Source organism: Lygodium microphyllum, chromosome 9 (assembly GCF_053477565.2).
Source record: "Lygodium microphyllum isolate KBCC chromosome 9, Lygodium_microphyllum_v1.1.10, whole genome shotgun sequence".
In the NCBI taxonomy this organism is placed as follows: Eukaryota; Viridiplantae; Streptophyta; class Polypodiopsida; order Schizaeales; family Lygodiaceae; genus Lygodium; species Lygodium microphyllum.
Window position 1 is genome coordinate 92135612 of NC_141143.1, and position 13532 is coordinate 92149143.

At 40.1% G+C, this 13532-nt stretch overlaps 1 protein-coding gene across 3 annotated transcripts in view; it reads left to right on the forward strand.

The window, feature by feature from the left end:
* The window catches only part of LOC148031295 (uncharacterized), a 58025-nt gene that overhangs the window by 11514 nt on the left and 32979 nt on the right, over nucleotides 1-13532 (forward strand). The window contains exon 4 of one of the 3 annotated variants that reach the window (XM_087684817.1): nucleotides 13285-13379. The exons of 1 other annotated variant lie outside the window; for it this stretch is intronic. In XM_087684817.1, coding sequence (XP_087540943.1) covers nucleotides 13285-13379 — 95 coding nt within the window. Of the gene's footprint in view, nucleotides 1-8444; nucleotides 8836-13284; nucleotides 13380-13532 lie in introns of those variants that run through there. One more of the 3 variants, XM_087684818.1, reaches the window with a different exon arrangement.

Consider the following 13532-nt stretch of genomic DNA (forward strand, 5'->3'; position numbering starts at 1 on the left):
ACACCCAAATTGTAATGGTCTTTAGATTTGATACTATGCAGAATTGCTAAATTCGTAGATCTTTGGGCTACTCATTGGCTCTCTTCTTGGTACTCTTCTTGACAAGCCATGATAGCCTTGGTTTGTGGGTGTGTATGTGGTAATGAAGATCACACTCTTAAAGTTTATTGTAGGTGAGAAATCAAAAGCCACTTGTGTTTGATTTTTTTGCTTTTGCCTTATCTTTTTGTGTTTGGCTTTCTTTGGGAATATATTGTGTGCACATAAGCACTCGTAGTGCATTTGTTAAGTATATGCACATGAAAGTGCTTTTTATTTAAAAAAGCAACACATGCTTCTTACCCAATGTGATGTAGGGGGCAAATGGTGAAAGGGATGTAGACGACACAAAAGAGAAGAGCACACACAATGTAGGTGCTATCAACAATGTTATGACAGCCTTATTGCACTTTTATATATATATGAATAAAGAATATGGATGGTCACTGTACACGGGCAGGCCCAAGGGCCTTTTACCCCAACAACCTCCCACTAGAAGGCTAATGGGCCAGGGAGTGAAAAAACAAAACAAAAGAAAAGAGATAGGGTGAGGAATCATGACATCTCACCCAATGCCCAATCGGAAAGTGAGCTGTGCAATAAGTATCGGCAATCTCCGAGTTCAAGACATCCAGGAGGCAAGTGATCCCACAGCTCCATACAACGGAGCAATCTAGCACAACTCATGGGTGCAAGGCTGTACATCATCATTATCAGAGTAGCGCATAGCATCAGCGTGGCGCATGCAAGACAACGGAGAGTATCCAAACTCTCCAGAGTCAATCACTGAAAGAGGGCCAACATCCCGGGCACAAGTCAGACGGGGTCTCAAGATAATATGCGGCCTCAACGAAGCAGAAGACTGACATACGGCTGTAGAATCAGCCATAAAGACACACTGAATGCGCATCAAGAGGCCTAAGAGGTATCTGCATCTCATAAAAGACAACATGATGACTGCGTAGAACCTGCTAGGCATTCAAATCCCAAAACCTGTAAGTCGTAAAGTTACCATATCCATAACCAAGGAGAAGACATCTGTGTGACATAGGCTCATGTGGCATACTGATAGTGGCCTTACAGCCAAATATCCTCAAGTGATCATAGGAGGGTCTCATACCACTCCATGCCTCATGCGGTGTAATACCGTCCAAAGTCAAGCACGGCGTCGTGTTAACCAAGTAGACTGCCGTCATAAGGGCCTCAGCCCAAAAGCCATAAGACAATCCAGCTGTGGTAAGCATAGCATCAATCTTCGCCTGTAAGGTCAGGCACATGCCATGAGCAATGCCATAATCCTGTAAGGTCAGGCACATGCCATGAGCAATGCCATAATACCGGGGGCATAAGAAATCAATGCCATACTGCTGACAAGAGATCCGAAGCTGGGAGAGATAGCATGATTCTCATAATCTATATGCAAGCATCTAGGCCTACTACGAACATAATCCATAAACCTGTCAAGCATTGTAACAACATCCTCAATCTATACCAAAGGGTAAGCCCAAATACAGTGGGTAGCATGATCCATGAAGGTCACAAAATACGACGCTCCACCAAGTGACTGTGAAGGCATAGGTCCATATACTGCAACATGGACTAGATCTAGAGGAGCATGCCTCACACGATCACCATAAGCCAAAGAGGCTCTACACGGACCATGAGTACAATGAGGGCAAGTAGCATGGGGAAGAGTAGGCAATAAGCCCATATCACATAAAGCATCCATTTCAGTGTGTCATACATGGCCTAGGAGACAATGCCATAACAATGCATGTGGTATCTGCATAACTGCAACCATAGAATCTCCCACATGAGAGACATGCACTACATAATCACTATCATATCTAGCACCTCTGGCCAATACCAAGCAACCACGATGGATTTTCCATGAAGTATCCCCAAGAGAGACATAATATCTTGCACCATGCAACTGACTGACAGAGATCAGGCTCTCACTATGCGTAGGTATATGCAAGACATCATAGAGCATAATAGGAGACCCATTTGGCAAAGCCAAGTGTATATCCCCTATACCAATAACATGACAATCCTGGTTAAGGACCAAAGAAATACATCCGTCAACCTCCCTCTAAGAAGAGAACCAAGCTCTATGTGGAGTAACATGACAAGATGCCATACTGTCTAAAAGCCAATCAAAGGTATAGGCCATATCACTGAGCAAGTAATTTGCAAGGTAACACGATGCCAGGAGTCTAGGCTTAGTTGCATAATCATGGGTGGTCTCACCTACTGTATCACTGACTTTGCTCTCATGTCTAGTGCGGCGCAATCTTTTCTGCTCTCTAATCCACTTGAAGCATTTACGCTTCGCATGCCCTGTCTTTCCACAATGAAAGCAAATAGAACCTGTAAAACCTGAAGAAGAGGACAACTATTTTGTAATAACATGAGTAGGGTTGTCCAATATATCCAAGGAGCTCAAAGAAGCAGGGGAGCTCTCATCAGAGAGAACAAGCTCATCAAGAGGTCTGTTTGCATGACTAGAAGAGTTGGAAGTCATCATAGCATATTGTAAAGGGGACTCATCCAAACCAGAAGGGGAGAACACAAAGGCATCGACCGCGGAGGCAAAAGCTCCCACACGGACAAGCCTAGCATACAAAAGTATGATATATCCAACCACTGTAGCTCACAGCCATAAAAGCAGAGTATACATAACTTTGCAGTGTCTCATACCGTGTACTGACATACATGTTCAGCCAAGAACGATAGGTGGCAAATAAACCTGAAAGAATCAAGCTTCAATGAAAGCCCAAAGATTTGTGTAAAATTATCCAGGTAAGTGGCTCTGTAAAATACATAGCAGCAGACCATGTACATATATGGGTGGCCATAAAGATCAACTGCTCCTTGACATATACGGACAATAGCAGCCCAAATAGCATAGACGCTATACAACAGAGAAGCACGACGGCCATAAGTGTAAATCCCAAGCACTATCCAAGTCCATTGATCAGTAAGTATCCCGCATATCAAATGCAAACGAGCAATCACAGCTCAATAGACAACTGCCAAAACAAGGGAGCAGTTCACTGCTCAATACCTGTAAGTGCATCCAAGTAATAGCCAAGATCCATAATCAGTGCTTCAAATCCCATATAGCATCCAAGGTCGTAATGGAAAAAGCCGAGTCAATGTCCAACTGCTCAAGGGAATACTCAAATGAATGTCGAGACGAGCTCAAACAACTGCCATCCACAGCTAAAGCATAAAACATTCACCAAGACATCATAACTTGTACTGGGTAGCCTAGGCATAAACCATGTCATAGATGAAATGCCAGCTGCAAAGAAGTGATAGTCAAACCCTAAAATGGAGCTCTAATCTCAGCTCCAAACAATTTCAGAGCATAGGAGAACCATGTGGCATCATCCAAATGCGTGAATACATCAACCCAAGTAGCTGGGAGCACCCCGTACGCAATAGGGGTAACCTGGCAAATCATTAAATAGCTTCAGCCCTGAAGTTTCCAATAGCATATAACCTCTATAAACTGAGCAAATCAGTGCTCAATTCAAGCTCAAATCCATAGGCAAACCATAGGCATACGTTCCCATATTTATAGGTACCAATCAGGCATAATCAGGCATCAAATGCCAAGACCTGTAAGCATAAAATTGAAGTAACAGGTGACTGGCCTATTTTGAACAGATCTGGGACTGTTCAAAATAGTCAATGGCTGAGCTAAATCAGCTCCAAATGCGTCTCACATAAGAGACATAACATCCATAAGTGATCCGGTATCAATAGACATCAGTAGAAGCATCACATAAGCCATATGCATACAAATGCATGCTGTCTCAGACCTGAAATCTGTTGCAAAATATTCTATCATTAGAATTTGGCAAATCCGACATCACCATCGCATCCAGAGCATGCCAAAACTCCAATTTAGGCTCTTATCTTGCGTGAATCGGGTTGCGAATGCCCGAGATATGATAAAAAGAGTGATTTTTGAGCCATTTTTGCAAACATGTGCAAGTAAAACGTGAGCATACTACTGTACTTGAGGGGCCAAATCAGGGTGGGTAGGGGATAAGCAAGAGCCCAATGAAGGCCTACAATAGGCCTACAGAAGCCTAGGACAAGTCCAAGTAAGAGGTGAAGAGAACAAGCTTCAATGATGGAAGCTATGGCTGCCTCTTCATGGAACCCTACTGTTCATGTCAAAGAATGGCTGAGAACTGAGTGAGAAGCAAGCTCTCATACCTCGTGTAGATGCCAAGGAGAGCTTACGAAGGAGTGGCTCTGATACTATTTGAAAGGGATGCAGAAGACGCAGGAGTGAAGAGCACACACAATGTAGGTGCTGTCAACAATGTTGTTACAGCCTTATTGCACTTTCATATATATATATATATATGAATAAAGAATATGGGCGGTCACTGTACACAGGCAGGCCCAAGGGCCTTTTATCCCAACAAATGGCTGACTCGTTGTCATGCTTACTTGATGGGTATGTAGGCTTGTGTCTCAAGGACATGTGGGTGATGTGTTTCGATTGCGATTTGATGGGTTGATGATCTCGAGAAGATGACATCATCAGTGCATCTGTAGGTGTGTGTGATGGTTCTGGTAGGCAACATTGGCAAGGTATGGTGGCTTTTTCTATATGTGTGTTTCAAGGACATGTGGAGCATATGATGGCTTGTGCGGATATGATGCATATAAGGCTCATGGTGACAATGCACCTTATGTCTCGAGGAGACTATGTCCATATGTCTCTCAGAGACCACATTGAGGAGACCATGTGAGCTATGTCTTGAGGAGATGATGCATTGTATGTTTGAGGAGATGATGCTTCAAGGGATATTGAGGTGATAGCGATGGTACGATAGTTGTGTGCTTTTTTCCCAAGAGAACACAATGTTGGTTAATGTTTTATGGTGTTGGGTAACATTGCCATACATTGGGTGATGGCATCATCAAGCTTGCTAATGTGGATGATTGCTCGAGATCAAAGATCCTGAGAAGATGTTACCTATGTGTTCATGGAGGTGATGTGCGAAGTGATAAAAAATACATGCTTGAGGTGAGATGTGGAGTTACACTCAAGGCAAGACCTTCAAGTTGGTGGATGTGCTAGGCACCTATGACATTCAAGGGGAGGGCTCAAGACAATGGTGGTTGTGGGTCAAGACAATGGTGTCTCTATGCTAACCTAGTAATGCTAAACCTTTCAAGACAAGGGGTGTGGGAAGACTCCCTATTGTTGTGAGTGGATGTCACAAGTGCAAGATTACTCACATAACCTCAACACTTTATGTAGGTTGCAAGAATGTGAATTGAGATTACTCATAAGACCTTATTGATCTCTTGTCTTGAGTGGTTCATGGTGCTTTGTCTTGAGGTGGCAAATGGGATGATGCTATGAGTAGATTGTGGGCAAGGATTCAACACTTCATCTCAAGTGCTCAAGTTTGGCACTTTTCTTTTTCTCATGCATATTTTGTGCTTGGCATGATAGATAAAGCTTCTTGTTCTTAAGGGAAAAACACAACACTTGCACTTTGTGAGGAAACAATAATGTCTCAAGTGCTATCTAGCACTTGATTTCAAAGGGGTGTTCCAACTATATCCAATAGTACCTCAATTGGAGTCTTTATGCACCCATGTCTTGGGTTGGCGAGTAGGATGTCCTTCTCGAGTCGTCCAAGCATCTACAAAGCATGATGCCTTGAGTAAGTGGTGGATTATGCATCGAATTGAGGTGTTGAGTAAGGTGGTTATAGTGCTATAGTTGAGTAGAACATTCTTGGTCTTGAGTACTTGTGGGATAAGAAGGCTATGTGAATATTCCTTGAGGCTCAAAGGCCTAGAGACATTGTATCTATGAAGGCCCAAAGTGTAATTACCTTGACTAGCCTATGTCCCGGGCTAGAGACAAGGTAGCATACTCAATGCACTCAAGACAATGTGGACAGTGTATTCCAGCTCAATGTATTCAAGACAATGATGATGGGATGAGTTGAGGGAATGCATATGAGACTCGGGTCATGTTGACCCAAGTCAATTCTTGTCAGGATACTCACCATACATTCATGTTGGTAGTGCTTGAGAGGATAGAGATGACAAGGTCAACTTTTGAGCTTACAATATTGCATTAGTTTTAATAAAAATTTCAGTGATTTTTTTTGGAAATATGAAAAATTTTCAGCCAACTTCGATTCAGGTCTCAAACACGAAAAATTTTCAATCCATAAGCCCATTAGCACCCTTGATGACTGGCTAGTCCTAGTTGTGTTGATTGCTATGAATTGCTTACTCCAATATACCACTTTTAGTTCAGAAGGCCATTATCACCCCCCAATTTCTAGCTAGTCCTAATTGTGTTGATTGCTATGAATTGCTTACTCCAATATACCAAAATTTTTAGTCCACAAGCCCATCAACATCTTGATGACTAACTAGTCCTAGTTGTGTTGATCGCTATGAATTGATTACTCCAATATACCAAAATTTTAGAAATTTCTTAAAAATTGAAAAGAAACACCAATAAAAATTTAGTAATTTTTATAGTATTCTCATTCCATACAATTTTTCTTTAACTATGTTATTCCTTGCAAGATAGTGTTTGGCACTACTCGTCATGTAAGTATTTCTAAACCCCATGAACAATAAAATTTTTTAGAATTAAACCAAAAAATTAACCAAGATTTCATGCAACTTGCAAGTGATTTTTAACTTCAATAACTAGTCACAAAATGCACACACACATGATGTTTTTTGCCACCTAAATGTAGACCACATATAGTTAGTTGCAATCAAGCACTTACCATGTCATACTTAGTATTCCCATGATAAAAATAGGTAAAGAATCAATACATAATTAGAAAAAACATGATCTTTTCTCAATTCCTCAAATCATGAAGCATATCACCACTCAAAATACTTAACGTTCCTAAGATGCAAGTAAAGATGATTGCTCAAAACTAGTAATACTTTTTTTGGGGCATTTTCTAAATTTTATGAATAAAAAAGAAAGTTTCCTAATTTAATTAGTCCCGTCTAAGATCTTACTCTATTCAAGGGAAATAAATGATTCTCTCATGGATTGACTCCCTTTTAACCTGTCTTCTTAAACTAAGATGTGTGAGGTTTCCATATTGACCTACTCATGGCAAAAAGACCCATCTCGCTCGAGCTCGGTGTATTCTGCCAATGGTCAGAGAATCAACCAAAGTGTTTTTATCAAGTCCCGGCAATAAAATCAAAATGTAAATTGCTCTGCCTATGTGCTCAACCTAGACGGAAATATACATATCAGTCATGTACTCTCTTTAGTTGAGATTCTAGTAGCCTTCCATAGAGCGACAACTCCTTTCATGGTTTCCATTCCCTATGAATCTCACAAGATATTTTGGTCACAAGTTCCAAAAGAGAATAGAGGACTATCAAACAGTAGATAGAACAATAGAAATCTCACCAATTATTGTAGTCTAGTATGCTAACAAGTCTTCCTCACTCCACAACTCCACCATGCTTGCTATCACTTGGATTTATTGATCTCGGCTCCACAAGTTTTGCAAGAGAGGGAGTTGATGTGCTTGAACCACCAATCTATGTAGTTGCAATCTCTCTCTCTCTCTCTCTCTCTCTCTCTCTCTCTCTCTCTCTCTCTCTCCCCCCTTGTTCTTCTCCCTCTCACCTAGGTCTCAAGTCCTGCTCTTATTACAATTCTGTACCTATATGTCTCACAAACTAGAGTGCAACTCAAGGAAGTGACAATATGTGATAGGGGTGTCTTGCAACCAAGATGAGGATCACAAAGAAGAGAGTAAGTTATTGGCCTCACACATAGAACCTCTCCTTCAAGCTTATATGCAGCACATAGATATAGGAGATTCTTAAGAGAAGATAACAGAGAATGTGGCGAGAGCCAAAAGAAGAAGATAAGTCTTTTTTATTTTTCACACTTTGGAATGCCTCACACTAAGGTTTCTTCTACAAATATGGGGTCCTTTCTTTTTTCCTACAAGTGGATAGGGCCTAACTTGTGGGAGATGCATGTGCACCAAATTTACTTATACATGTTTCCCAGGTCTTTGGTTACTTGTTCGATAGTCTTTAATTTTTTAAAAACTCACTCCTCTCATATGCTTTATTTGTGCATTAAATAATTTTACAATTTTAATAAGAGAGCTCGATGCTCAAAAATTAGTTAAAAGTTTTTTAAAAAATTTGATCACTTAATTTTATAAATTTTTTAATGTAGTGTGCTTTGAGAGTCCTTGTTATTTGTTGTCTTTGGCTCCTGCACCCGCTTTAGATCTCGTCTCACATGGTTTTTTTCTCTTACTTATGCTTCTTTGCTTAGCTAAAAAATGTTTATAGGTCTTTGCTCATTTGTACTTTTTGAATTTGTATCTTGCTTGCCTTAGACACATCAAGAGAAGGACATCTCGAGCGTGCATCGATGACCTATCACCATGAGAAAAACATAGCACCACAATTTCTCATCAATTGGGTCCTCAAGCGTGGGATACGAGTGATTTAACAAGTATGTTGGGGCTCCTGAAGACCCATTAATATCGGTGGCCTCATGATCCTTGAGCATTAGTCTATCACCACTCCTCTCTTCAAGACAATCTACCTAGCATCAAGTTCTTTGGCATCACCACTCTAAACCTTCTCCTCAATTTCTCTTCAACAATACAACATCCTTCCCTACCACAATCCCTGATTGAACTTCCCAATACCTCTCACAAGCAACAATGTCATACCTTTGGCATAATTGCCATGGGACTAGCACTCATCTAGGAGAGGGGATAATGCTAATTACAAAGATAAAATGGGCCTATAAATTTTTGAAAAAGAAATAGTTTTATAAAAATTGTGTTATTTTGTTGAGAATTGGACTCCTACTTGTTACAAATTGTAACAATCTAATAGCACTTGAAGTTATCTTTTGTATTACTTAAATTTTGGCCAAAGTCTAAGGTTTAGAAGCATGAATAGAAGCCATGATTGGTAAAAAATGCCACAAAAGGGGTAGGATGCCGAAGGGGCATGAGGAAAACCTAACCCTAAATTTCATGTATAAAAAGGAAAATAACTAATGGAAAAGGCTACTTATGTGTATGCAAACTTTGTCTTCTTGATTTCTTGCAACTTGTTGACTTGAGAGTGGGAGTAAAGGAGAGTGTGTTGAGAGCTTGTAAGAGAGCGAGGGGGACATGGAGTAGAAATTTCTTTGCATGTTATCTTCTCTTCTTCATCTTGTCATGGTGAGGTTGTATTGGTCAAAACTCTTGAAATAATGAGAGTATGTTCAATGATCCCAATGTCAAGATCCTAGAGCATGACATTTACCTTAACCTTGTGAGACTTAGAGGGGGTGGAATTTTACAACCTGAGTCATCACTCTTTTTCGTCTTGAGTCAATATTTTCTATCTCATCAGTGGAGAACCAAAAGTTGCATCCTTTTAATTATTGGCCATAAGTACCTCATGGTTGGACATAAATTCTTTTAGACGATATCCTATTCATTCATAATCTAATATCTCTAAGTGCTCTATCCATTCCAACTCTGATCTAATACTGGCTGCATTTGCATCATAGTAAGAAAACATTCCGTCTACAAGGGCTTCGAATCTGCTAAGGTTTGCTTTATCATTTGGCAATTGGTATCATAGTCAATGGAGTTAGTATTAGTGTCTTCTTTGTCTTTGTTTGTCGTTTCATCTTCCTCGAGTTCACTTTTTCCTTGATATCTACACCCTGCTCTCGCATTGGGAAGACAAAGTGGTCATTATGATAATTAAGTAGGACTTGATGGAGTGCCAACTAGGGTTGTTGAGTAACTCCTTAAAGATTAAGATATTAGCTTCAAAATTTCCACAAAAATACAACTACCATTGCTAAATACCTTTCACAACTCAAACATGTTTATAGGGATAGATTAGCTGTTGGTATAGAGATTTGCAGCACTAGGTTAGGGACCATCATAAAAAAATGCATTAAGACACTCTAATTGACGATTGATAATTTAAATAGTGGGTTTTTATGTTCCCTCTAGTGATTCACATGTTTATAAGCTTCTCGATACTATGATACATGGTAGTTTGAGAGTGGCAAGGATGTGCATTCAATCTTGCTTGTCCTCGAGGCATGGAATGTATTTTGGGAGATGCTGTTGGGTAGGAGTACAGTTAGTATCTCTGTATAGCATGTTGGAGATTGCATCCAGATCGACTCGAGAGATTCTTCAAGCCTCCACTTCAACTCATACTAGATCATCCATGTTCCCTAGGAAGACTAGGTTGCCACCTTAGCTAGCAACTTGAGTAAGAAACCACCCTATCACCTACCAAGTTCCTATGAACAAATTAGAGTTGCATAGAATCCTTGAGTACGTAATGAGACACCAGCCAATAACTTTGTGGCCAACCTAAAGCCTCTTAGAGATCTCATGGAAACTTCAAATTGGAGATGAACCAAGATGGATGATCTAAATCTCTTGTACAATTGAGCACTTATCAAAGGAAATGAAAACTCCACAGCATATGAGCTACTAGACAATGAATTCTTTGATGATGAAAACTCTAATGATAAATATGTGGATTATGATTTTGAGGATGAAACATCTAATGAAGTGGAAACTGTCCACTATGACATAAACATATATATAATCAAGCCAATCATTATGGATTTTAAACCTCAAGAAACCAATGTGATGCATATTGAGAAAGGAGTGATCTAAGTGGACCGAGATCGAATGTGGCTAGAACATTTAGAAGTTGTGGACTATGAACATGCAAGATTAAGGGAGGTTGAGTCTACATCTCTGTACAAATGAGAAATTGCATTCGAGTTATGACTACCACTTCAGATACCCTTTTCTAGTGAAGGATGCAAATTTAACTTTGAATTTGAGTTTAGCTTGGATAGTGAACTTGAGATCCCATGAACCTCTAAGTTTTGACATACCGAAGGGGTCCTTCAAATTCATGAACCTCAAAGGTTTGACACACCAAAGGGGACCTTCCACTCCCGACTTATGGTGTAGAAGGTTGAAGGAGAAGGAGGAGAAGAAGAAGCAATCTAAGGATTTAGATGCCGAAAGAGAGTAGAAACCACAAGATTTGCCAAAGCAGTTCACAAAATTCAAGAAAGATCAAAGGATATTGGTATTACTAGAAGCCAAGAGGCAAGGAAAAGCCAAGGTCAAGGAAGTCAGTTGGTTGGTGGTGAGGAGAAGCCCCGACCCATGTTCATAGCAGATGACTTGACAGAGGAGGAGGAGACTAATCTCACTTGTCTCTTAAAAGAGTTTTTTGATGTGTTTGCTTGGTTTATAGAGCAATTGAGAGGAATACACCCTAGCATTGTTATCCACAACATTCCTATGGTTCTAGATGCCGCACTAGTAAAGTAGAGATCTTATGCCATGAATCCAAGAATGCTCATGCAACAAAGGAAGAGATTAGCAAACTCTTGAGCATTGGAATCATTTACAAAATTGAGCACACGGACTGGCTATTATCGATTGTTATTATGTTCTTGAAGAATAGAAAGATCCAAGTGTGCATCAACTATAAGAGAGTTAATGTTGGTATGAAGAGAGACAATATTCCTTACCGTATATTGAGCATATGCTTGAGAGAGTAGTTGGAAAGGAAGCTTATAACTTCTTGGATGGATTTTTAGGATACAATCAAGTGCAAGTTCATTTGAACTATAGGCGCCAAACAACATTATATATAAATGGGGAGTGTTTGCTTATATAATCATACCCTTTGGACTAACTAATGCCCCCATTACCTTTCACAATGTGATTGATGTGCATAATATTCAAGGACATGTTAAGGAAGTGTCTGTTGATGACCTTTGCATTCACTTCGATTGTGACAATATCTAGATATATGTCATACATTGCTATTTTTTTTTTCACAAAATTGTAGACAATTGGCACATTGTTACCAAATTTTTACATTAATTCAATGTAGATGCGATGTTCATTGTTACTGTCTTTGGAGGTCGTGTCTTTGCAGTTTTACAAGGAGATGTCGGTACAAGGAAGTTCTTGTACAAGAGGAAGATGGAGTGCAGTGTTTGGGCCCTTTTGAGCATGAAATAACTATTGAAATACATTCGCAAGAACAAAGTCTAGAAGCCATAAGTATGTCTATTTTAAAACGTGTAAAACGTTTGGAGGAACAGAGCATTTAGGAACAAATCAAGAGGACTTAGAAGCCAGCCCAATGCCCTAGGTGGGAGTTTTCTAGAGACGTATTATCTGAAAGAAGACTGGACTTCTCAGTGGAGAAATGTGAAGACTATAAATTTGCTTCTTTTAGAGTGTCATTTGTTAAGGATTTTGAAAATGGCATTGGCAAGGAGAGCTCATCACTACTTGACAAAGACAATGTATCAGAAACAGAAGCATGCAAAATCACAAAACTCAATATAGATGGGGTTAGAGCTTCTATCAGACACAAAAATTTCTATGGAGATAGCACACTAGATTTTGGTAAAGATATGCATGATGTCTATGAAGTCCAGCTTGAAAGTAGGGATATGTTTGGTAAAAGTGATGCTGTTTTGGTGGTGGAGTATGGTGATATTAGAAAACATTAAGCAACATTGCTTTTACATTTGGTGAATAATTAAAAGGGGGTATCGGTTACGATCTAGGGATTTGTGTGAAGGAAGAAGGGTGATCGTGATCATCTCGAAAAAAGATGGAGGGAGAGCTTTCAATAAAAAAATAGAGAGATGGCGATTATGACCATTCTTCTTGATGTTCATTGACTGCCATTGCTTGTCTTCATTCACAATGTATGAATAAACATTGTCTCTAGATTTGTCTAAATCTCCTTCGCCTCGTCATCATAATCACCATAGCCACAGCCGTAAAGTGTACTGTTGCTCACCACATTCGGAAGTAATCAATTAGGGAGGAGAGAATTAATATGCAGGCGAGGCATCATCTAGATGGCCACATGAAGGGCCGCATGGGCCTTGGAAACACTACGAGGATACGGAGGCATAGCGATGGCACTTTCTAACGCAAAATAGCGGCGTCACTATTTGTGTCGCAAATGCGACGCAAATAGCGACAGTGCTCAGACGAAAAAATGCGGATCGAAACTCGAGCGCATTATTTTGTGCGAACGAACGAAAGAGAGAGTGAAAGGGAGAGCGAACTTCATCCTGCATTTGAGAGGGAGAGGGAGAGAGAGAGAAAGAGGGAGAAGGAAAGCTTCTCACCATTGCAGCCGCCGTTTGCGAAGAAGAGGAGGAAGTGTACGAAGGGCGAAGAGGAGCCACCATTACGAAGAGGAGCCGCCGAATCCATCATCGGGCCTTTACGGTGAGTGCATTGTTCCTTTTTGCTTTGTTTTTGTTTTTTCTCATTTTCTTTTACTTGTTTTTGTTAAGAATCATGTGTATTGAGAGAGGAAGAGGAAGAGAGAAAAGGAAAGAAGGAACGAGAGAGAGAGGGAGAAAGCATTAAACATAATAG